This window comes from Bubalus kerabau, chromosome 11 (genome assembly GCF_029407905.1).
Source record: "Bubalus kerabau isolate K-KA32 ecotype Philippines breed swamp buffalo chromosome 11, PCC_UOA_SB_1v2, whole genome shotgun sequence".
NCBI lineage: Eukaryota > Metazoa > Chordata > Mammalia > Artiodactyla > Bovidae > Bubalus > Bubalus kerabau.
In genome coordinates this window covers 10,207,074-10,232,529 of record NC_073634.1, presented here as the reverse complement: position 1 = coordinate 10,232,529, position 25,456 = coordinate 10,207,074, and the positions used below count along the sequence as shown (strand labels likewise).

The following is a 25,456-nucleotide window of genomic DNA, read 5'->3' as shown; positions in this document are numbered from 1 at the left end:
ATAAAGTGATGTGTATGATACAAAACAGACACAACAGTCCACAGCCACCACTAGGAAAATCTAAGGGACTTTGTGGGCTGAATGTGTGCAGGAGTCTGGAGAATTCGCCCTCTCTCTGTCCTGTCCAGGGAATCAGAGCCTTGCACCACAGCTTCCGTTCCTTCCAGTGCCGGCCAAGCTTGCTCGGGGCCGGCGGGACCCTTCCCAGTGATATCAGCCTGGTGTGAGCTGTGTGTTCTATCCGTCAAGGTCTCTGCTCACTAGGGGCAGGATGGGAGGCAGAGGGAGGCGGTTCACATCCATTTTACTATCCTTCTGGCTGGGAGCTCCTCCCAGTGGGTTCTGTCTTACTGCGTCTTTTCCAGAGAAAAAATCCATGGCATAATTCTCAGATGGTTCCACGTGACTCCCCTGGAGCTTTTCACAGGCATGTGGTAGCGTATTTGGGTCCAGAATCTAGAGTTGGGAGGAACTGATTTTAAGCCTTTCCAGGTGATGGTAGGCAAAACCCTGAGAGCTCTTCTCACTAGATGAGGTAGGGACTCCGGCTCTTGGAAGGAAGAGAACTTAATTAAAATCAGTTTGAGTGTTTGATCCTCCAAAGCCAGATTCACCGCTGCTTGTAGTTCAAAGATGCTGGGTCCACTGACGTAGTTGGGGCTCAAGATGAAGATTCCCCTCCTGCTTTTCTTAATAATGCTGACAATGTCCTCTGTGTACACTGGAGAGAAAGAATTTAATTATTTGCAATTGTTATTGTTACACCTTGAGTCACCATAACCCTGAATCTCCCAGATCCACCCAGCAGGGGTCTTTGTGATGGCGAAGGAAAGAAGAAGCCTGATTTTCTCGATCACTTCTACTGCATCAACTAACTCTACAGACAGTTGGATTATACTCCATGTCTAGTGACTGTCAGTTCAGCTTCCTCCCCTGTGTTCTCTCCCCTCAACTTCTGAGTCCCTCCAGGATCAAAACTCACTGGAACCAGGTTGACTGGAATGAGGGAGGGGCAAGCAATGTCCCTGGCTCCTGGGTTGGGGCCTCTGAGGAAGAGGAGGATGGTGGGATGAATGAGGTCCACACATCTGATGGGTGCCCGGCCCGGGAGCCTGCTGGGCCCATTGCTGAGTCTGTGGCTGGCAGAGTCCCAGGAAGGACAGGGACCACTCATTTGGGAAGACAGAACTAACTTCCGGTTGAGGAGCCAGAAAAGATATCTTTGTTCTGGAAGTCTCCCTGGGCTTTCTGAAGACGGATTTTTTTTTTTTTTTTCATGATGAAGCATGTCTCTGCAACACATGGCTTTCTGTGTCATTGCCCAAGATATTCTAAGCTCATGAGTCCTTCCAGAAGATACGTAGCCCAAGAGAAAGAATGGAGGACAACACGGAGAGTGCATGCCTGTAGCTCTCCTCCTGTTCCTCGTTTTCTGCCAGCTGCAGACCTACCTCCCCCGGGGGCCACGTCCCTTTCAAGCAGGCACAGGGTATATCCATATTTGTTTTCCAAAACATCAGGGAGAAGATTCAGAGCCAAGGTTTCCTCACTCAGAGATGAAGAGGCCTCGCTCTCAAAGGGGCTCCATTTCGCATAGGATACAAAGGCGTCAAACTCCTTTTGGTCTGAGAAAGAGAACAAGAAAGAATGTGAATACCTACCTAAGCTCCAGCCTTATGGTAAGTGGGGAAGAATTGAGACTTGGGATCCTTGTTTAGTTACTCAGTTGGATCGGACCCTTTGTGACCCCATGGACTGTAACCTGCCAGGCTCCTCTGTCCACGGGATTCTCCAGGCAAGGATATTGGAGTGGGTTGCCATTTCCTCCTCCAGGGGGATCTTCCCGACCCAGGGGTCAAACCCACATCTCCAAGATTGGCAGGCAGATTCTTTACCACTGAGTCACTGGGGAAGCCCTGAACTGATTTTGAAAGTCAAAAGCAGCATCTGTGTTCACTTTTTCAGAACCACACTGCTGAGGGGCATCCACTGTACACCCAGAATCAGATTCTAATCAATGAGGCACTCCTGCGTCTTCCCTGAGGTCAGATCAAACAGCCAGGGCTTTTTCTCTGATTAAACCACACGCACTCCGGAGTTCCTCCAGACTGTCTCTGTAGCTGCAGCCCCGCTGTCTCATTAGGTACACATCAAAGGACAGTCTGCTCCATCAAAGCATGATAATATCCAGAGAGCAAAGCCCCGTGAGGGCCCAACACGCTAGCACGCTGACGGCACACGTACCTGGGTTTGAACCCCCAAGTGTAAAATCAGGGACGAACAACCCCTGGCGGGCTGCTGCCAGAGTTTCCTGGGATAATGTAGATGAAGAGTTTAGTGTCACTTACAGCAGGCTTGTTCCTTTCCCTTTCAGATAGAGAACTATATTTTGGAACTTGTTTAGGATATTTTAAGGTCTCATACGGAGAAGGCAATGGCACCCCACTCCAGTACTCTTGCCTGGAAAATCCCATGGACGGAGGAGCCTGGTGGGCTGCAGTCCATGGGGTCGCTAAGAGTCGGGCACGACTGAGCGACTTCACTTTCACTTTTCACTTTCATGCATTGGAGAAAGAAATGGCAACCCACTCCAGTGTTCTTGCCTGGAGAATCCCAGGGACGGGGGAGCCTGGTGGGCTGCTGTCTATGGGGTCGCACAGAGTCGCACATGACTGAAGTGACTTAGCAGCAGCAGCAAGGTCTCATAAGATTCTGTTGGGGCTTCCCAGCAGCAAAGAATTTGCCTGCCAATTCAGGAGAGGTGGGTTCAATCCCTGGATGGGGAAGATCCCCTGGAGAAGGGAATGGCAACCCACTCCAGTATTCTTGCCTGGAGAATTCCGTGGACAGAGGAGCCTGGTGGGCTACAGTCCATGAGGACACAGAGTCAAACAGGACTTAGTGACCAAATAACAATAACAACAAATGCTGTTGTTGACTCAACTATTATAAATACACATAGATTCTAAGGTGTGCTGAAGAACTAAATGGAAACTTTGCTACTGCTACTGCTGCTAAGTTGCTTCAGTCGTATCCGACTCTGTGCGACCCCATAGACGGCAGCCCACCAGGCTCCTCTGTCCCTGGGATTCTCCAGGCAAGAACACTGGAGTGGGTTGCCATTTCTTTCTCCAGTGCATGAAAGTGAAAAGTGAAAGTCGCTCAGTCGTGTCCGACTCTTAGCGACCCCATGGACTGCAGCCCACCAGGCTCCTCCGTCCATGGGATTTTCCAGGCAAGAGACTGGAGTGCGGTGCCATTGTCTTCTCCGAATGGAAACTTTAGAACATCTCAAAAGTTAGCCTCTGGGCTCTGAAATTGGACACAACTGGCTCATTTTCCAGCCCTTTGCATAATGCCTCTCAAATAGTGTTACTGGAGAGAGGGGATATATGTATACATATAGCTGATTCACTTTGTTGTACGGCAGAAACTAACACAATGCTGTAAAGCAGCTATGGGTGCGTGCTCAGTCACTCAGCCGTGTCTAACTGTTTGCGACCCTGTGGACTGTAGCCCACCAGGCTCCTCTGTCCATGGGATTTCCCAGGCAAGAATACTGCAGTGGGTTGCCATTCCCTTCTCCAGGGGATCTTCCCGACCCAGGGGGTTGGATTCTGCCAATCCCCATTGGCAGGCAGATTCTTTACCAATAGTGCCACCTGGGAAGCCTGGTGCAGACATGTCCTGTGTGCCTACGTTGTGCTACATGCTATTCTAACCCTCAGTGTGTCCATTCACCAAGCCCACATGGCATTCATTGTGATTACAACCCTACTTTACAGAAGAGAGAACGAAGGAGGCATGGAGATGTTAAGTCATCCACCATCTTGCTTTAGGATGTTGAGTGGAGAGTCATTTTTAAGTCCAATATGTCCTACAGTAGCATCGTTGGCAAGATTCCTAGTAACTGGAATGAGAAGAGATCATTTCTCCCCCGGGGGCCTAACCCTCCCAGGTGTAAAGCCACCAGACCAGCAGTAGGACCTCAGAGGCTGGGGGTCATGACTTTGCCCCTCAGGGAATGTGCGTGTCCCAAGCTCTCTCCCTCTAGGTCCATTCAGAGGGGAAACAGCAGAGGCGAGGCGGGCCGTCTTACCCCCGAGCGTCTCGTCCTTGCTCCAGTAGGTTCGGTAGAGCAGCACTATTTCAATCCAGTACATGTAGAGCAGTGCGCCCGCGGTCAGCACGCCTGCCAGGCCCGTGACTGCGCCCAAGAGGATGTAGAGGAACACCACTGAGGGCAGAGACGCGCGGCTGTGAGCTGAGCAGTCACAGAGGCAGAGTGCCCTCCCACACACTCACACTCACACAGCGCCTGCCCGGCACCTCTGCCAGAGGTGATTTACCGGAAGCACTGCCATTGAAAACATTTCTCTTGATTCCAGACATGTCTTAAATCACATCTTGAAGGAACTGTCATAAAATAAACTCAAGAGAACCCAGGATAATGGCCAGTTCCTGATTGGGGTGACTGGGGAAGCTGACAAAAACTACTTTTATTTACTTTTCCCTGATAAGCTTCCCTCTCATTTATTATAATTTACTTTCATGTGTTATCAAATCTACTAAAATCTAAACTTCCTGAAGCCCAAAGCTACTTCCAGCTTGCTTTCTCACCTCTAAAGTACCTAACACCCGGCACCTTCAACCCACACCTTTAAGAGCATCCACAGGCGCCAGGCATTACCTGCGTCCTAGTTAAGCCCCACAAGCATTCCAAATGTGCTTGTTGTCTCATCTCTATTCATCGGTGAATGAATGATATCACCTTCAACTCTGAACTTCTTAAAGAAATTTGAAAGCCATTCCTTATCAGGAATTTCCTCTCCAGCCACAATCTGTGATATATACATGTAACTCCTAAACTGAGCGTTTTTCTCCATCTCCCTTCTTTCTCTCCTCCACTCTCCAAGTCCAGACCATCACATGCTCTGGATTTGGAAGCCAGGGGAGGAAAATAAGAAAGAGGGCTAGGTCCCAGCGTGATGCCTGTCATGTAGGGCATGTTCTGTAGGTCTTTACAGAAAGAATGAATGAGTGAATGAACTAAGGAGTGAGTGAACAAATGATAGGTTTCTCCAGCACAGCCCCTGTATGCAAAATATTAGTAAGAGGACCAGCTCTTGGCCACCGATGTGAAACTTACAGCTGTGTGGCCTTGGTGAAGGTATTGAGTGAATCAACATAAGCAAAGTGCATGCTTAGCTTGGCATCTAGTGCATGTTTGTGGCTATCATCACCATGACTGCTTTTTAGGGAAGTTCCTCTCCTCCTAGGTAAAAGCAGTTGTGTACATTCTGCATCCCCCTTCAGGCTCACCTCCTGTCTTCTTTTTTAGCTGGATGGACTGAGTAGTGTTCCCAATGGAGTTCTGGGCAAAGCAAATGAACTTCCTGCGAAGATCACTCTGAGTAACTTTTTCCAAGAGGACAACACGTTCTATGACTTCATCCTTTAAGGTGGATTTAACACTAGGAAAAGAGGCAAAATAGCACACCGCTTGGGTAACACTGACATGCATTGGGTAAGATTGACATGCATTAAACAGTTTTTGGAACTTGTATAAGCAGACAAACTGTTTGGCTTTCAGAAGAGCTGTCAGATAGTACAAGGAGATGCTGGAAGGATGGAGGATACTCAGGGATGACCCACTTTTTAAAAATGATGGAGTTGGCTAAGCATCATACTAAGCACTTATACTAGAATATAATTGGTTGTTGGAGAAGACTTTTTAGAGCCCCTTGGACTGCAAGGAGGTCAAATCAATCAATCCTAAAGGAAATCAGTCCTGAATTTTCATTGGAAGGACTGATGCTGAAGCTGAAGCTCCAACACTGGCCACCTGATGCAACGAAGTGACTCATTGGAAAAGACCCTGATGCTGGGAAAGATTGGAGGCAGGAGGACAAGGGGACAACAGAAGATGAGATGGTTGGATGGCATCACCAACTTGATGGACATGAGTTTGAGCAAGCTCTGGGAGTTGGTGATGGACAGGGAAGCCTGGCGTGCTGCAGTCCATAGGATCACTAAGTGTCAGACACTACTGAGCAACTGAACTGAACTGAACTGATAATTGCTTGTGGGCCTCATCTGATCTTTCTTTCATGACAAATTCCCCTTGAGAAGAGATACTACAATTTATAAATGTCTAACTTCTACTGAAGGACTTCCTGGTGGCTTAGCAGTAAAGAATCTGCCTGCAGATGCAGGAGCCGCAAGTTCCGTCCGTGGGTTAGGAAGATCCCGTGGAGAAGGAAATGGCAACCCACTCCAATATTCTTGTCTGGGGAATCCCGTGGACAGAGGAGCCTGATGGGCTACTGTCCATGGGGTCACAAAGAGTCCAACATGACAGAACAACTAAACAATAACAACAACAGCATTGTAAATAAAGCTGCTGTGGACATGCATAAAAAAATAAGAAAAAAATAGCTATCCCATCTCTGGGTCTCATTTTCCAGGTCGGATTGTGTCGACTATTCCTTCATGTCTCATAATTTTGGTCAGACTGCTTATTCCTGTGCCTTTTCCTCTGGATACACTCGGACCATTAAGGACTACAGAGTGCGGACCCTGACTCACCCCACTGTGAAAGGAGGACCACACGGGGGATGGGAGTGTCTGGCATGGGTGCAGAGTCTTCTCCGGTCTGTTGGACACACCGAGTCTATTCAAGCAGCCTGGGTCAGTGTGCCTGCTTATTAGCATGGTGGGCAAAGCAGCCACAGCAAACTGTTCTACAAACAGAACTTTGAAACAGCTGATAAAATTTTTTTAAAAATAAAAACTTTTAAAGTAATTTTTAAAAAGGGACTTCAAGGACTTCCCTGGTAGTCCAGTGGTTAAGATTGCATTTCTAATGCAAGGAACGCAGGTTTGATCCCTGGTCAGGGAACTAAGATCCCACATGCTGCACAGCGCAGCCAAAAAAAAAAAAAAAAAAAAAAAGGAGATAGGGGAGAACTTCCAATAATCTAGTGGTTAAGATTCTGGGCTTTCATTGCCAGGTTCCTAGGTTCAATCCCTGGTCAGGGGAGTAAGATCCCACAAGTCACAAGGCCAAAAATAAAAAATAGATTTAAAAAGTAATAAAACAACTGAAATATTTAGTTCTATGACCCTCTTTGACTATACCCCGCCAGGATCTTCTGTCTATGGGATTTCCCAGGCAACAATACTGAAGGAGGGTGCCATTTCCTCCTCCTTCCCAACTCAGGGATGGAACCCACATCTCTTGTCTTGGCAGGCAGATTCTTTACTTCTGAGCCACCAGGGAAGCCCATACAAAACTGCCTTTGGCCCCCAAGTTTAAAATTAACTCACACTTTGCACATCTATGCTTTTGCTTGCTCCACTAGCTGGTGCTAGTGGCCACACCATCAACTGTGGGTGTGTGTGTGCAGCTCTGGGTGTACATTTGAGGGGTTTTTTAAAGGTGAAAGCCTTTCGTGGGAGTTGCAAAGAATAAGTTGGCTCATTTCCTTCTTACCTTCTGCCCTTGGGTGTTTTGATTTCCCACTCCTGGTCAGAATCTCTGATGTACCATTTTATCACAGGATTAAAGTTTATTTCGAAGCCAAATCGTGCCGTGCAGTTAAGCGTTAAAGGCTTTCCTGAAAAGGAAGGGGCCACAGAAAATAGGAAGGCCGCTGGTGAGAATGATGTGCCCTGTGAAGGAGGAAGACGCCACCTGGAAACTGTCCCCTGAGGCGGTCAGGTTCACAGGTAGAGCAGACGTGCTGGACATAGCCAACCGTCTACCCGTCTCTCATTGAGAAACGTGTAAAACCAGGAATAGATCTCAAACCTGTGGCTATATTTACCCAGATGAAGACTGGCATGGTCATACACTAAGAGTTCTGATGTGGTTTCAGGATAAACACCAGGAAAATGAGCAGTTTCAGTGACTAGCCCTGTCTTCCGACGCTGCTGCTAAAGTAGTTACAAGGGTGTTCCTGAAGAATATTTTATAGGCAGTATTTGTATTTCTTGTTGTTGTCCGACTCTTTGCGACCCCATGGACTGCAGCTTGCCAGGCTTCCCTGTCCTTCACCATCTCCCAGAGTTTGCTCAAACTCATGTCCATTGAGTTGGTGATGCTATCCAGCCATCTCATCCCCTGTCACCCTCTTCTCCTCCTGCCCTCAATCTTTCCCAGCATCAGGGTCTTTTCCAATGAGTCGGCTCTTCATATCAGGTGGCCAAAAGCACTTGCATGCTAAATGAAAATCCTGAGGTTTTGGTGATTATCTGGATATTCAGCTCTATTTTGAATTGTGCTCTGTGGATGGGTGTGCACGTAACTATACTGCCCTCTTTCTACCCATTTTCTGGGGAAGGGTTATCCAGAAATTCAGTATTTTAACCATATAAAGTTTAGGGACTTCATTTGAAAACTCACCTTTACACCTTGATAATGCTTTTCCTACAGTAATAACTTTAACATTCACTGGTACCATAAACAACCCGCCTGCCAATGCCAGAGACATGAGACACTCAGGTCCAAGCCCTGGGTCAGGAAGATCCCCTGGAGGAGGGCATGACCACCCACTCCAGTCTTCCTGCCTGGGGAACCCCATGGACAGAGGAGTCTACCGCCCACAGGGTCGCAAAGAGTCAGACACGACTGAGGCTACTTAGCACAGCACATAGGTAACTTGGCTATTTTTATATTAATTAATGCTTTCCTTCCTTCTTTCCTCCTTCCTTTCATTCTTGTGATGTTGCCTGTACTATTGGGTTGGCCAAAAACTTCATTTGGGTTTTTCCATGAGGTCTTACAGGGGAAACCCAATGAGCCGTTTAGCCAGCCCAGTAGCTCTAGTTCATTATCAGGATATACCGCTACCGCCACCTAGTGGTAATTTACCATATCTATTTTGACGTTTCTTTCTATAATGAGATAATATCATCTTCTTCTTGTTTAGTCACCAAGTCTTGTCTGTAGCCCACCAATCTTCTCTGTGGGATTTCCCATGCAAGAATACTGGAGTGAGTTGCCATTTTCCCCTCCAGGGGATCTTCCTGACTCAGGGATCAAACCAGTGTCTCCTGCTTTGGTTCCTGGGTTCTTTATCCCTGAGCCATCAGGGGAGCTGTAATTCGCATCTAAAAAAAACTGCTACGCCGTGGTCTTTTACGATAATATTACTTTTTTTCTTTCTACAAGGATAAATACTTTATTAGCACTTAAAGTAGCATTTATTTTACTGGCACAATCAGCACTTGGTTTTGAAGACAGCAGTTCTTCTTTGGCTATGTGGGAAGATGCAGATATTATTGAAGCTGACAAAATCAAAGGGAACCTTATACATTTAGCAACTGTATAAGGTCACAGTACTTGTCAGTGGCTGAGTCTAGATTCACCCCCGGTTCTGTTTGACTTGAAATCCTGATGCTCTTCCTTGAACCACACTTAGACCTGCTCCCAGAAGCACAAGGTCATTCAAGGGTGATGACCCCACCCATCTTACCAAGTTCTACTTCCAAGGTGTCCTTGATGGGATCCAGAATATCTGGTTTGAGATTAGTGTTCTTCACTAAAAGATAAAAATGGAAATTATTATTTGCATTGGAAATCTGAAGGCCTGGTCTGCAGGGTCACATTTTGATCTAATTTGGGGAAACTTTTCCAGATTTTATCCATAATCCATAAGACTAGAAATTCAAGTTTGCATGTGAAAATCATGCTTCCAGAAATGACTGTGACATCAGATTGCAGGTTTTGGCAAAACATGAGTCCTTGATAAGTCCATATCTGCCCAGGTACATTTTCTTCCAGGCCAGCCTGCTTGCTGACCACAGACTTGAACCCTCATCTTTACCCTCCAAGATTGGTTTGTGGTCCATCTGGAGAAATGGAACAGGAAGGAGAACCCACTTGAGGAAATGCACAGGTCAGCCAGATTGGAGTTCACCTCTTCCTCCATCCTCAAATTTACGATTTATTTCAAAATAAAGGTGAGTTCAGCCCTTCATGAATCATTTATCCCTCAACTTCCTGTCACAAACTTTCAAATGTGCCTCCACTGTCAAACTCCCTCCTGAAGATGCCTCATCTCCTAAGATAGGAAAATTCACCTCTTCTACTCTGGGCACCTCCTACTCTTCTCCTACTTCTCAGGGACCTCCTTCCTTCAATTACACCACCTACTCCTTGTATCTTTGACTTTCTCTCTCTCTCTGTCTTCCCATCAGCATTTATCCTTGCTCAGTCTTTCCATCTTTTTTTTTTTTTTTTTTTTGCCACTCCCCGAAGTGGCTTGTAGGAATCTTAGTTCCCTGACCAGGGACTGAACCTGTAACCTCGACAGTGAGAGCTCAGAGCCGTAATCAATGGACCTCCAGGGAATTTCCCAGTCTCTCCATCTTAAAACGGAGGGAAAACACCCTTCAGCTCACGTCCCCACCCCTTCTCCTTCCTTCCCCGCTGAGTTCTGCAAGGAGCACAGTGTGTTCATTTGTTCCCCCTCCCCTCCCACGCATCTGATTTCTGCTCCCATCTCTCCACTGAAAACCCTTTAGCCAAAGTTGCCAGTGACCTCCATGACCTCCTTGCACAAAAATCTGCTGGGCACAGCTGAGTTTTTAACTTGCTTTCCCTCTTAGTAGCTAGGTCAGAGAAGCAAATGGCAACCCACTCTAGTGTTCTTGCCTGGGAAATCCCATGGACAGAGGAGCCTGGTGGGACCCTGCGTGGGGTCACAAGAGTCAGACATGACTGAGCGACTAAACAACAGCAAGCAGCCTTGGCTGCTGCCGGGCATGCTCTCCTCTCCTCCTTGGGCAGCACATTTCCGGGCCCCGAAGCTGGCCTGTCCTCCCAGTCTCTGCTCACTGCACTAAGCGCTGTGGGCTCCTCCTTCCGCTCTGCATCTGGTGAATATCACTCCGCGGTTCTCTCCGGGTGGTCTTCATTCCACCTGCTCTCCACGTGGGGCAGCTCCAGGTACCTTCCCCGTGAGACGTCTCTGCCCTTGAAAGGTTCTCTCTCCTGCGTCATCAGTTTCACTTCCTTAACTGCTCCCTCCCTGCCCTTCCACTGATACCCACTTGCTGATGCAAATAATGACCCTTCTCTTCCCAGAGCCAGTGATCTGTTCCCGGGTCTCACCACATGAGGCCAAGCCTCACTCCCTCCTTCTTGTAACACCTTATCCCCAAGTTCCGGGGCAGTTTTCCTCTGTCCTCGCACCCCTGCTTCAACTCCTGTGAGGATGCTCCTCGTCCCCCACATCCCCCAGCGCTGGATGCTCTGGCTCTCTCCTCTCTGTCCTCACTCCCAGCCTGACCCCGTCTCCCTGGACTGTATGCCAACCATTCCCACATTCACAGCTCCAGCTCTTACACCCAGTCTGGTTTATCCAAACACCCACTTGTCATGGTGACTTGGTGACTGAAAGTCCTTTCAAGGCTAACACTGAATTTCTTCCTCATACTCACTTCTTGTTCGTCTGTCTCATGGCACGGTGCCACAGTTTACCAACTCATCGTGCCAGGAAAGTAAACCGTCTTTGAGTTTCCTCTTTCATCTTGCACTTAAACTCCATCCACATGTTTTTTACATACATATAAAGCCATTTCTAATCACCTCTGCTAGGTCTGCTCAAACAGTGACCAGAGAGGACTTCCGTGGTGGTCCAGTGGTAAAGAATCCACCTTCCAATGCAGGGGACAAGGTTCCAACCCTAGCTGGGGAACTAAGACCCCACATGCCATGGGGCAGCTAAGCCCAAGCCACATCTAGAGAAGCCCATGCACTGAAATGAAGACCCAGCACAGCCCCTCCCCACCAAAAGTGACAAGAGACATCTTTCAAGAGCATAATTCAAACCTGTTGCTTCTCGCCTGTTCCCTCTACCAGCCCCCTATACCACATCCTGCCCTTCCACTTCTGTTCCATCCCATCCCAGCTCACCCCATTCCTCCCCATTCTATCTCATCTTCTCTCAGTGTATTACAGAAAGTCCACCTCCTTGCCCAACTTAAAACCTGGCTCTCGTTCTGGACTCCTCCTTTTCCCTCTTCCTCACTCCTGATTCCCAAGCCCCTTTACGTGTAACTCCCTAAATATTTCTGGAGTTCATTCACTTCTCTCTATCCCTCCGTCCCTCCTAGTTCAGGCCGCCATCAGCAGTTGCCTGCTTGCCTAATAGCAGCCTCCTAATTCTTCTTCCTGCCTCCACTGTTGCTCCCCCAAACACATTTTCTGCACAATAAGCAGAGAGATCTATGTCAAAACCAGATCTATTCATGACACTCTCCTTCATAGAACCCTCAATGGCTCCCGGTTGTTCCTTGAACAAAGTCCAGACTTACTAGAACAGTGTGGAGTCAGTTCTGTTTCCAGATACCCTCAACTCACTTTCTTCTGCGCCCTGAATGCACCATGCTCTCTCTCATCTCTCGCACATTAGCTGTGCTGCTCACTCTGGCTGGAATAGCATCTTGCCCATCTTCAGTGGGCAAGATTTGTCTTTGCCCCTCACTTTTCGGCTGGCCTCGGTACCCAGGTGTGGGTTTGATGGGCCTCCCTCGTGCTTCACTGCTTCCCTTTCTCTCTATTCATCCTACTGAACCGTAGCAGCCTGAATCCTCCTGGTTTGTCCCACAAGATAGAAAGTTCTGAGAGGTCAGAGAAATGTCCAGATGCTCACTCTTACATCTTTAACATCAAGCCCAGTGCCTGAAATGTATTAGATGTTCTACAAATACTTGTGTGAGAATGAATACATGAGAGGATGAACAAGTAAGTGAGGAAGACAGAAATGATGACAGAGAAAGTGTGAAAAGATGCAATGGATGTTTCAAGGTATCCTCTGGGAGAGAGAAAAAGCAAATCCTGCCACTGAAAGTTTGATGGGGTGAGTTATCATGCCTGAGTGAAAGAGCAACTGCACTTGGAGGAGCAGCCAGTGCTCCATGTGGGCTATTTGCCTTCTAAGCCCTCACCCAAGGAACAACCTCTTATAAATGTAAATCTCTGACGTCGACAGTGGTGGCGAGTGCGAGGGCCAGGAAGGAGACAGGTCTCGGGGTGCCTCATGTGGTTTGTATCTCGTAATGAAAGAAGAGGAAGTAAAAGTAATTAATGGATTTACTCAGAGCTAAGTCAACCATTCTGTGTGGTTATGTTTTGAGATCAGCCATACTTAAATTATATCATATAGTTTATCCATGCTGATATTTGTAAATCAAATGAGAATGACCCAACAGAAAGCCTGGGGTGAAAATAGACAAATCACGGAAGAATAAGCCCAATGGGCCAAGAAACGAGTGACGGGGTATTCAACTTTGATAGTCGTCAGAGAAACGTAAATCGGAATGGAAAAAGAGAGTCCACCTGAGACAAATCAGAAAGTCTGCAACCTCTTCTAACTTTACTGAGGCTTTCAATGGCCAAGTCAAAGATCTCTCTTGCCAAGTGTCACATTGCAGTTGAAACTACGTGGGTTATTTTCAAATATCTTTTGATATTGATTTCTAACATGATTCCACAGTGATAAGAGAGCACACTCTGTATGATTTCAATACCTTTAGACCATGAAATTTTTGCACCTTGTTTTATGTCCTTGGATATGTCCCAATGTCTCCCGGCTTATAGTCTATGGAAACTTGAATAGAATGTATATTCTGCTGTTGTGTGAAAATTGTGTAAATCTTAATTATGTTGAATTGGTTCACAGTGGTTTTCAGGTCTGCTATATCCTTCTGCTTCTCTGTATATTCATTCTATTAATTTTTGAGAGTTTGATATTCAAACTCCAACTAAAAATCTCCATCTATCTACTTAAAAACGTAATTGTAGTATATAGTAGAACTATATGTAACTTTGTTCTGCATTTTCTAAGTTTCTTATAAACGTATTATCATACTTTCATAATTCAAAAAATAAAATAAATAGAAAGCCTGAAACCACCAAATATTATTAATATTTGGGACAAATAGGAATCTGTACATTGCTCATGGGGGTATAATTTAGCAAAATAATGCCTAAGAACAATCCCATGTGTTTATAGCACAAATTTCATTTTATGACATAAAACAATATCCTACTTTATTAATGGAAATATACATATGTAGCAAAAGCATAAACACGTAGATGGAAACAGTGGGCTACAACTACAAAGAGAGGAAGTGGGAAGGGCTGGGGACCCAGACCTCAAGCTCTATCTATAGCGTTTGTTTCAGTAAAGAAACAGTGGGATGGAAAAGCCACTGTTGAAGCTGGTGACAGGCACATGAGGGTCGCTTAACTCTGGGTGTGAAACATTTAGTATTATTTTCAAACATATTATCTCTTCATGTGTGAAATACTTAATCTTTTTTGTTTCTGTGTATGAATCTTTCATTTTTTAATTAGGATTTTTTTTTTGAGGTGGATCATTTTAAAAGTCTTTATTGAACTTGTTACAATATTGCCTCTGTTTTATGTTTTGGTTTTTGGGCCAGCAGGCATGTGGGATCTTGGCTCTCTGACCAGGGATTGAACTCACATCCCCTGCATTGGAAGGCAAAGTCTTAACCAGTGAACCACCAGGAAAGTCATATATATATATATATATATATATATATATATATATAGCATCACAAAACAAAGAATCAGTACATAGAAAACCCAAATTGTGACAACTGAATATAATCCACAACAAGGTCTTCCTCAGAGGATGGACACTGGGTTAATGGAAAATTGATGTTTACCAATATTCCAGGCTTTTCATGACTGTAGTCTATGACTATCTTCTTCCCCTCACCCCCCAAAAGGAAAAATATCACTAAGCCAAAGAAGATAACTTTAATTGAGTAATTGGACTTGAAATATCAAATATTGAAACCAAAAAATCTCACTTACCAATGGTTTTCACATGAACAACAGCTCTTACTGTCCATGAACTTGAATTATCTGTCTGAGTGTAATCACACACATACATGCCCTGGTGATAGACATAAACTTCATCCACTTCAATTGCGTTGCTCCTCTTTTCAGAGAGAAGTTTTCCATTCTAATGCAAGAGAGAAGAAAATTAAATAACCAGAGAATTACTATTCATATTAAGCTCAGCTATAGCCAAACTTCACAAATTTGAACCAGAGGTCAGTCAGGTATAAGGATATTGCAGAAATTCATACCCTCAAATTGTGAAAAAATTCTGTATTTGTTTCTTTAGGGGCACTGTAATATTTACTGATCAGTATATCTTTATATCAGTATATCTTTAGTCTTGTAATCATTAATTCTCTAACCTTCACATAGCACCTGGCCTTCCAACTCCCCACTAAGAGTGTACTAACAAGTACTCCAATGGTATATTTCTCACCACTGCAGTCAAAGGAAAAGAGATAAAAAAACAAAAGTAATAAAATAATGATAACCTATTACCCATGTAGAGACTTCCCTGGTAGCTGAGTGGTAAATAATCAACCTACTAATGCAGTAGATGCGGGTTCGATCTCTGGGTCAGGAAGATCCCCTGGGGAAGGCAATGGCAACCCACTCCAGTATTCTTGCCTGGAAAATCCCATGGACAGAGGAGCCTGGCAGGCTACAGTCCATGGGCTTATAACAGAGTTGGACATGACTTAGCCACTAAACCACAATGCATGTAGACTGCAAAGTTTTTTCTCTGCATATTTCATATGATTATTCTAAGGATTCTCTGACTGGGTTTGCACAGACTCTATGCTTCCATTTTACAGATGAGAAACTGAGGTTCTGAAGTCTGTGTTTTACTGCATATTGTACAGCTCATGAGAGACCTGAGAATCCATCTACATTTTTCTGATTCTGAGTTTCATGTTCTGATTAAGGAATTTCCCTTCCACTTTGCCTGCTGACTCGCAGAAGCAGGAATTCCCCTCCTCAAGTCTCTGGTGTGTTTCCTGTGGCCCCAGAAAGAATTTCCAGTAGGTTGGCCAGGGGCTGAGAAGAAGATCAGAGCTGGTCAGAGCTGGGCAACTGCAGGTAGGAAGTCAAACAAGACCAAGAAGGGGGACAGATGAGGTTAGACAGTGTTTAGTGGATCTCAAGGATCAAGAAGCTTTTAAAAGGAAGCTTCAGAGCATGCGGTAAAACTCAGAGATGAAACTTCTAGAGAAGATGGTAATATATCTGAAGAACAGAAATTGGTGAAGGTAGGTTTTAAATTATATGAGAAAGTAGTACAGAGAAGAGGATGCAGAGTTGGAACCAGACTGTAGCTGGGCCATGCGGAAGATGAGTAATTACTAAGCGAGCCTGATTTATTTTAATGAAAAGTAAGTATGGCTGAGTGTGTATCATTAAGATTTTATGAGATGGAGGCTTCCCTGGTGGCTCAGTGGTAAAGAATCTGCCTGCCCACACAAGAGTCAAGTGTTCAGTCCCTGATCAGGGAAGATTCCACACGCTAAGGGGCAGCTAAGCCGTGCAGCAACAATTGAAGTAACGAGAGAAGCCACAGTAATGAGAAGCCTGCACACCTAAACTAGAGAGTAGCCCCCGCTTGCCTCAACTAGAGAAAAACCTGCACAGCACCGAAGACCCAGCATAGCCGAAAATAAACTAAAATTTAAAAACAAGACTTTATGAGACAGAACTCCAGCGAAACATCAAAGAAAAGAGATAAACCATTTGTCTCAAGAGGGATGGGAAGCCCTTCTAATAAGACAATCGTAAATGATCCAAGTAGAAAGAGGTGCCGCTGGGGCCTCATGAGAAATTCTTTGTTTTGCTCAGACATGAAACAGTCATGAACAAAACAGGGAAGGAGGAGAGCGGATCAGTGTGAGTGTGTGTAAAGAGCATCAGTGAGTCCTACAGAGAACTGACACCTCTGATACCCTGTGGATGGTAGCGTTGCACAGAGGGTAGGAAGCTGCTAAGGGTTCAGAAGTTTCACAGTGAGAACCATTGAATAGGCCAATGTATGGACCTTGGAAATAATTTCCAAAACGCCCTCCCTCCCTGGCATCATATCAGCCTTTGGTCTGGCGAGTCTCATCTGCTCACCAGCTCCCCATGAGCCTGGGCTCACAGGATGTCACTGGGTACCAGGGACAAGAAGAATGAGGCCAGAGGAAATGAAAAGAAGTGGCGGTCTATGTGTGAAAATTCCATGGAACTCAGGGTTCAGAGAGGATGCAGCAGCCACGTCAGTGCTGTGGTGTGTGAGTGAGGCCATCTTAAACCACCAATGGAAAAGTCATTTGGGCACAGTCCTACTAGCAGGAGGTCACTGCTGTGTCGTGGGCACCCAAGGCTCAGTGCCCCAAGCCCTTCCAGAAGAGCCTCTCCCACTGCTCTAATTCTGCCTTGGGTCAAAGATTCACTAAAGATTGAACAAAAAACACACTCCCCTTAATATTAAAAAAAATGAATCTCTCAGTCGTGTCGACTTTTTGTGACCCCATGGACTGTGGCCTCTGTCCATGGGACTCTCCAGGCAAGAATACTAGAGTGGGTTACCATTCCCTTCTCTAGGGAATCTTCCCAACCTAGGGATTGAACCCAGGTATTCCATATTTCAGGCAGATTCTTTACCGTCTGCACCATCAGGGAAGCTCTCCCAGTGATACTGACTTGGTAAAAAACTTCATTTGGGTTTTTCCATGACATCTCAAAGAAAGATCCAAAGGAACTTTTGGACCAGCTCAATATAACATCATCTCTAGATGAATTCTGTTTATGTCAGTTATTTGTCCTTATATTTTTATTTAGGGCTTCCTTGGTGGCTCAGACGGTAAAGAATCTGCCTGCAGTGTGGGAGACCTGGGTTTGATCCCTGGGTCAGGAAGATTCCCTGGAGAAAGGTATGGCAACCCACTCTAGTATTCTTGCTTGGAGAGTCCCATGGACAGAGGAGCCTGGTGAGCTACAGTCCAGTCCATTTGAGTTAATTGATTAATTTATCATTAATGTTAAATTTATGATTAATTTATTTATTATTAAATTATTAACCTACATCTCTGATGTCTCTTGCACTGGCAGGCTGTTTCTTTACCACTAGCACCTGGGAAGCCCCATTTGTCTAATGTCATCACTTTTAGTGATATGCCGCTTCCAGGAGGTCTGTGACTTTCCATGATACCGTGTGTGTGTGTGTGTGTGTGTGCATGTGTGTGTAAGCACAGGTGCACACACACACATGCAATGCATGCATTTCATGCAGTTCATGAAACATAACCTAAATAACGACCTGTCCAAATCTTTATCAGGATGGATACATGTATGAGTTTGCTGTCCACCTGAAACTATCACAGCATTGTTAATCGGGTATCAGTTCAGTTCAGTTCAGTCGCTCAGTCGTGTCTGACTCTTTGTGACCCTATGAATTGCAGCACCCCAGGCCTCCCTGTCCATCACCAACTCCCGGAGTTCACTCAGACTCACGTCCATCGAGTTGGTGATGCTATCCAGTCATCTCATCCTCTGTCGTCCCCTTTTCTTCCTGCCCCCAATCCCTCCCAGCATCAGAGTATTTTCCAATGAGTCAACTCTTCGAATGAGGTGGCCAAAGTACTGGAGTTTCAGCTTTAGCATCATTCTTCAATACAAAATAAAAACTTTAAAAAAAGATATAATTTTAACAACAGTCATTGTTTGCCTGCTTTTAAGACAGATGCTACATCACCACTGAACACATCCTGACCTTTGCAGCCAAGCCAGAAAAGAAATAAAACTTCCTTTCGTGCATGTCACACAGTGTTAGGGTTTTGTCCGTAAGAGTGGTTTATACAGAAAGCTGTCAACTACCTTGTGGATTGTGCTTACCAGAAAGCAACAATAGCTTTCATTTCAGGGACATGAAGATTGAAACTTCAAATGCATTTTCAACTTAAATAACTGGGGACAAGCTTACTTTCCAGGACTGGGAACAGCCACCTTGACATAGTAAGATGTTGATCACCCCAGATGATGGATTCATTTGAACCGTGGGAAGCTTTGTTCTTAAGAGAGAACTGAAAATAATGAACAGAACCACTGACTTTTCTTACTACAATTTAGAGGTTATGAAATTAATGTTTTTTTTTTAATTCAAGGATGTTCACTTATAATGTTGTGTTAGTTTCTGGTGTATAGCAAACAGTTACACACACACACACACACACACACACACACACTATACATGTATGGATGTAAGAGTTGGACTATAAAGAAAGCTGAGCACCGAAGAATTGATGGTTTTGAACTGTGGTGTTGGAGAAGACTCTTGGGAGACCCTTGGACAGCAAGGAGATCAAACTAGTCAGTCATGAAGAAAATCAGTCCTGAATATTCATTGGAAGGACCAATCCTGAAGCTGAAACTCCAATACTTTGGCTACCTGATGCGAAAAACTGACTCATTTGAAAAGACTCTGATGCTGGGAAAGATTGAAGGTGGGAGGAGTAGGGGATGACAGAGGATGAGATGGTTGGATGGCATCACCAACTCAATGGACATGAGTTTGAGTAAGCTCCAGGAGTTGGTGATGGACAGGGAGGCCTGGCGTGCTGTGGTTCATGGGGTCGCAAAGAGTCAGACACAACTGAGCGACTGAACTGAACTGATAAAATCTCTCACTGTTTCCATTGTTTCTGCATCTATTTCCCATGAATTGATGGGACCAGATGTCATGATCTTAGTTTTCTGAATGTTGAACTCTAAGCCAACTTTTTCACTCTCCTCTTTCACTTTCATCAAGAGGCTCTTTAGTTCTTCACTTTCTGCCATAAGGGTGGTGCCATCTATATGTGTGTGTGTGTGTATATATATATATATATATATATATATATATATACACACATATACATATACTGGAGAAGGCACTGGCCCCCAACTCCAGTACTCTTGCCTGGAAAATCCCATGGACAGAGGAGCCTGGTAGGCTGTAGTCCATGGGGTCGCAAAGAGTCGGACACGAGTGAGCGACTTCACTTTCACTTTTCACTTTCATGCATTGGAGAAAGAAATGGCAACCCACTCCAGTGTTCTTGCCTGGAGAATCCCAGGCATGGAGGAGCCTGGTGGGCTGCCGTCTATAGGGTTGCACAGAGTCGGACACGACTGAAGTGACTTAGCAGCAGCATATACATATACATACTCTTTTTCCTATTCTTTTCCATTATGGCTTTTTACAGGATATTGACTATAGGACCCTGTGCTATACAGTAGAAACTTGTTGTTTATCTATTTTATGTATAGTCATTTGTATCTGCTAATCCCAAACTCCTAATTTATCCCTCCCCTCCTTTCTCCTTTGGTAGTCATAAGTTTGTTTTCTGTGTCTGCGAATCTGTTTCCTTTTCATCAATAAGTTCGTTTTTGTCATATTTTAGATTCCACATATAAGTGATATCATATGATACTTGGCTTTCTCTATCTGACTTACTTCACTTAGTAAAACAATCTCTAGGTCCACCCATGCTCCTGCAAATGGTAATGTTCCATTGTTTTTTACGACTGAGTAATATTGTGTTGTGTGCATGTGTGTGTGTACACCACATCTTCTTTATCCATTCACTGGATGGACACTTCCATATCTTGGCTATAGTAAATAGTGCTTCAATGAACATTGGGATGCACGTATTTTTCCAAGTTAGAGTTTCGTCTGCACGTGTGCTCAGGAGCGCGGTTGCGAGATTGTATGGTGACTCTGTTTTCCTTCTGAGGAACCTCCATGCGCTGCCTATAGTGCCGCACCAACTTCACATTCCCATCCCCAGCGTCGGAGGGTTTCCTTTGCTCCACATTCTCTTCAGCAGTTTCTATTTGTAGACGTTTTAATGAAGGCCATGGTGACCAGTGTGAAATGATAGTTCATTGTAGTAAGGTGTTTCTTAAATTAGGATTTCACTGGGGCAGTATGTTTTCAGTGTTGCTTTAAAATATAAAATTGAGACCTTAAGCACACACTCACCCTCCCTGTTCACTTACTTCTACAATGGCCATAACACTGGTTGTCACTGAATCTCAAGAGAGTCAAGTGAGGAAATAGCATCTCACCCCACAAAAATTTTACCTCCAGGAGTATCTGATGCTGAGTCTGGGAATACAAAAAGCCAACAGGTAGAGACTTTCCTGGTGGTTCAGTGGCTAAAACTTTGTGCTCCCAATGCAGAAGGCCCGGGTTTGATCACTGGCCAGGGAACTAGATCCCATAGGCCGCAACTAAGCCCTGGTACAGTCAAATAAATAAGTACATTTTTTTAAAGAAATCATAAAAGTTATTTGATCAGTGGCAATTTGAAATAATGATTTTACATGAATAAACAGATATATTTGGAAGTCGAATTTAAACTTTTGCATGCTTTCTTAAAGCAAAGTATTGAACTTCAAACAAGCATTACAAGTGCAGGAGGCAATTTAAACTCTCTTCCCAGATTCTGCCACCCAGGGGTCAACTGACATCACAAGAGATGCTCATGCAGCATTTGTGTATCTGATAGGACTTAGAGAAACCATAAGACTCAGTGGAGATGTGAAATGTTTTTGTCATGAAGTTTACTCACACGTCGTTCCTAACTCAGAATCATTTGGTAACTTGTCTTTCCCTAGTTCCTGTTCCCTTTTTGGCTTAACACTGCCCTCCCCCCACCCACTACTCACCAGTGCGAGACACCTGTCACCTGGGAGGCCTTGTGTTTGCTGTCTGGTCTGCCCAGATGTGCCCTCTTCAGAAAGTACTCTAGTCTCCTGCTTCTTCTAGAAACCCTTCAAGACACACTTGTTGGGTGTACCTTTCACTTTAACCATACCCTTTGCTTTCCAAAGGCAGTAAATTTGAACAAATCAGGTTTTCTGCATGAGCGAGTGGTCATAGTTTATGTCTTAACCTCCCATGTCATGGACTTGAGTTTTAGAAGATTTTCTGGCACTGATCAAGAGGGTGGTTCTAATGATTGGGACATCAGACTCTGGCTGCTAGGGGATAGACTGCTTTAGGAAGTCAGGTCTTTTCCGTAGACATGAGGCCACACTTTGGGAAGTTCTGGAGCAGTGGTCCCGAGCATTTTCGGCACCAGGGGCAGGTTGCATGGAAGACAGTTTCTCCATGGACCAGGGTTGGGGGAGGGGGTGGTTTTGAGATGATTCAAGCACATTAAATTTATTGTGCACTTTATCTCTATCATTATTACATCAGCTCCTCCTCAGATCATCAGGTGTTAGATTCTGGGGGTTGGGGACCCCTGCCCTAGACCTCAGATTCAAACCCATGCTTCTATAATGTACGTAAGGAGCTATTACCATAAAAAACAAACTCTGGCATCAGATTCAGAGAAGTCATTCTTACCTGGTACCAGGTCACCTCTGGACTCTGTGCATCACTTTGGTGGCTGAGACCTGGGCAGTAAATGGAGCTCACGCTACCAAGAAGAAGGTGTTGCTTATGTGAGACAGAACTCTCACAGGACATATTTGTTTGGGGCTTAACTTCTAAGATCATCCGGACACAGCAGGCATTCTCTTGGGGGCTCCTAGGGAAGTTAATAAAGTCCCGTGAACACAGGAGATCAATCCAGTCAGTCCTAAGGGAAATCAACCCTGAATATTCATTGGGAGGACTGATGCTGAAGCTGAAGCTCCAATACTGTGACCACCTGATGGGAAGAGCTGACTTATTGGAAAAAGACCCTGATGCCGGGAAAGATTGAAGGCAGGAGGAGAAGGGGGACGACAGTGGATGAGATGGTTAGGTGGCATCACCGACTCAATGGACATAAATTTGAGGAAACTCTGGGAGATAGTGAAGGACAGGGAAGCCTGGCGTGCTGCAGTCCATGGGGTCACAAAGAGTCGGACACGACTTAGCGACTGAACAACAACAACAACAACATGAACACAGCCGCTATATTCAGATAGTAAAGGACGTGGAGATGTTTGCAGAGAAAAATGCACTTGAGACATTACCTCATCCTAGGTCTACAAATATATAACCCGGCATGATTTATCCCCGTGCTCAGAAAATGAAGGCTGCTCTTCTCCTGGATGACCTGAGGAGCATTCTGAGTGATTTCTACTGCTGGGTCTCCATTCTGAGGCTGTAGGTACCACCGGACATCAGATAGGTTCTTACTGCCACTACAGGGCAGGTATTCAGAAGCTCGGGTGGGTGAGAGTTGACTTCCGTGGTAGAAGTGCGATTTCTGTGGCTCTGGCAAATCACAAAACAAGACAAACTCCTCTCCACACCTTGCAGAGTATGTTCTAAGCGGCTTTTCAGTGAAGCAATCTGAAAACCACAATAAGCAAAACAACCCAGAAACACATTAGAAGGTGAAACTCTATAGTGTTGGTGCATATACACTATAAAGAATAAAATAGATATCTAGCAGGAAACAGTTGCACAGCCCAGGAAGCTCAGCTTGGTGCTCTGTGATGACCCAGAGGGGTGGGGTGGGAGGTAGGAGGGAAGTCCAAGAGGGAGGTGATACGTGTATACATATGGCTAATTCAGGACCACACAATATTGTAAAACAATTACATTCCAATTAAAAAAAAGCAACTCTTTATCTTCCAACACTGACTGGAAAATTGCCTATTCTGTTAAATAAATATTGAAAGTTGTAATTAAAAAAAAGAAGAAGACACTCTAACTTATATTTCCAAAGAGTATATGGTTTCACAAAGAATTAAGCTCCCATGGGTCTTTCTTCTTATTATTTCCCATTTTGTGAGGAAAAGAAGTTCAGGTCTAATTCCCTTCCACTGGTCTTCAGCATCACTAATAGTAATGGAGGTTTCCTGTTAGAGATGGCCAACCCACCTGTAATTCCTCTTCAGTTGCATCCACTGAACACTCAGAGAGGGTAACTGGGCTCCCCATCAATGCTTGGGGTCAACTCAAAGCTGTTCAGCCCAATCATGTCTCCCCAAAAACGTCACCCCCATTTTAACAGCAGAAAGGAAGTGCTCTGTATAATTATATCATTTTCTCATGTGTTACAGAATATCTGTCACTTTTAACTTGGAACATAAGACTCATAGGGTCAGCAGGAAAAGTGAAAAACCCCTACCTGGAGTATTCAATCCTTTAATTCTCCCTCGTGCGACAAGCCAAAGAAATATCCAGCCCAAAGAGAGCATCATTCTCCCTGCGTCCCTGTCATCGCTTCAGCCTCAGGACATTGGTTCTGTGGTCAGAGTAGAGGACATTGCCCCTCAGAGCTCCACCCTGAGAATCCTCTTCATTTCTGTAAATCAAGAAATGGGAAATGAAGAAATTGGAACCAGCGATCAAAATGCAAGTCACACAGGAAGCTTTGAAAGGGCAGGTCCTACCCAAAGAGCCCTCACATGCCTGCACTCAAGTGGTATTTTCAGCGGTGTGTGGTAGTCCCTGTGTATGTCACTTCTTACTCAACTGAAGGAGGAAGGGCATCTCCGACTCTGGGTCCTGCTTGAATTTATACTCTGTACAGTGTGTTCTTTTGATGCTATTTCTTCCTGGAAAACTTTTTTTTTTCTTTTCTTAAGTTTCTCACCAAATATATATTTTTTCAGGCTTCTCTGGTGGCTCAGACAGTAAAGAATCTGCCTGCCATGCAGGAGACCCGGGTTTGATCCCTGGGTCGAGAAGATCCCCTGGAGAAGGCAATGGCAACCCACTCCAGTACTCGTGCCTGGAGAATCCCATGGACAGAGGAGCCTAGCAGGTTACAGACCATGGAGTTGCAGAGTCAGACACGACTGAGCAACTTTGACTTCACTTCTAATCACATATATTTTCGTGAGCAGCTTAGAAAGAGTTAAGAGAAAGTTTTCCTGAAAAGATGATCCAAGTTGAGTGAAAATGTCAGATTCTTGTTAGGGAAGCTAGGCCTGTAGCTCATGTGTATAAATGAGAATGTCTGTGCTTTGCTGGTTTGTAATAGATGCTAGAGAACAGAGGATGTCTGACTTGTGCCCCAAGTAAAACAGAGAGCATTGTCGCTGGGTGGCATTTCTAAGGATTCTCTGAAGTCTGAAAAGGAAAGAAGGTCACCCCAGGGTAGAATGTCAGACCCTGGACTGTGTTCACGGTGGTTTTGTCCACCTTGTTGATAGAGTGGCTGTTGGACGCTTCAAACCATTTGAAAGAGAGGAGAGATGAGGTTGCTGGGTGCGTACCCGGGTCCATTCAGGTTGTTGTTGTTCAATCGCTCAGTCGTGTCCAACTCTTTGTGACCCCATGGTTTGTGCTGTAGTTTGAACATTCTTCGAAGATATTGCCCTTCTTTGGGATTGGAATGAAAACTGGTGTTTTTCAGTCCTGTGGCCACTGCTGAGTTTTCCAAATTTGCTGGCATGTTAAGTGCAGCACTCGAACAGCATCATCTTTTAGGATTTGACATCGCTCAGCTGAAATTCCATCATTCCACTAGCTTTGTTTGTAGTGATGCTTCCTAAGGACCGCTTGACTTCACACTCCAGGATGTCTGGCTCTAAGTGAGTGATCACACTATCGTGGTTATCCTGGTCATTAAGACCTATTTGGCACAGGTCTTTCGTGTA

The 25,456-nt window shown here is 45.0% G+C and overlaps 1 protein-coding gene across 1 annotated transcript; it reads right to left on the bottom strand.

Moving 5' to 3' along the window:
• On the bottom strand, positions 1-24,049 carry IL18RAP (interleukin 18 receptor accessory protein). Its single transcript, XM_055539527.1, is given in 11 exon segments — positions 1-364; positions 366-721; positions 1,452-1,625; positions 4,100-4,237; positions 5,323-5,474; positions 7,496-7,619; positions 9,480-9,545; positions 14,858-15,008; positions 22,257-22,440; positions 22,862-23,195; positions 23,980-24,049. Coding segments are annotated over 11 exon segments (1,806 nt in total). The 3' UTR covers positions 1-307.
• Positions 24,050-25,456: the final 1,407 nt, after the last annotated feature.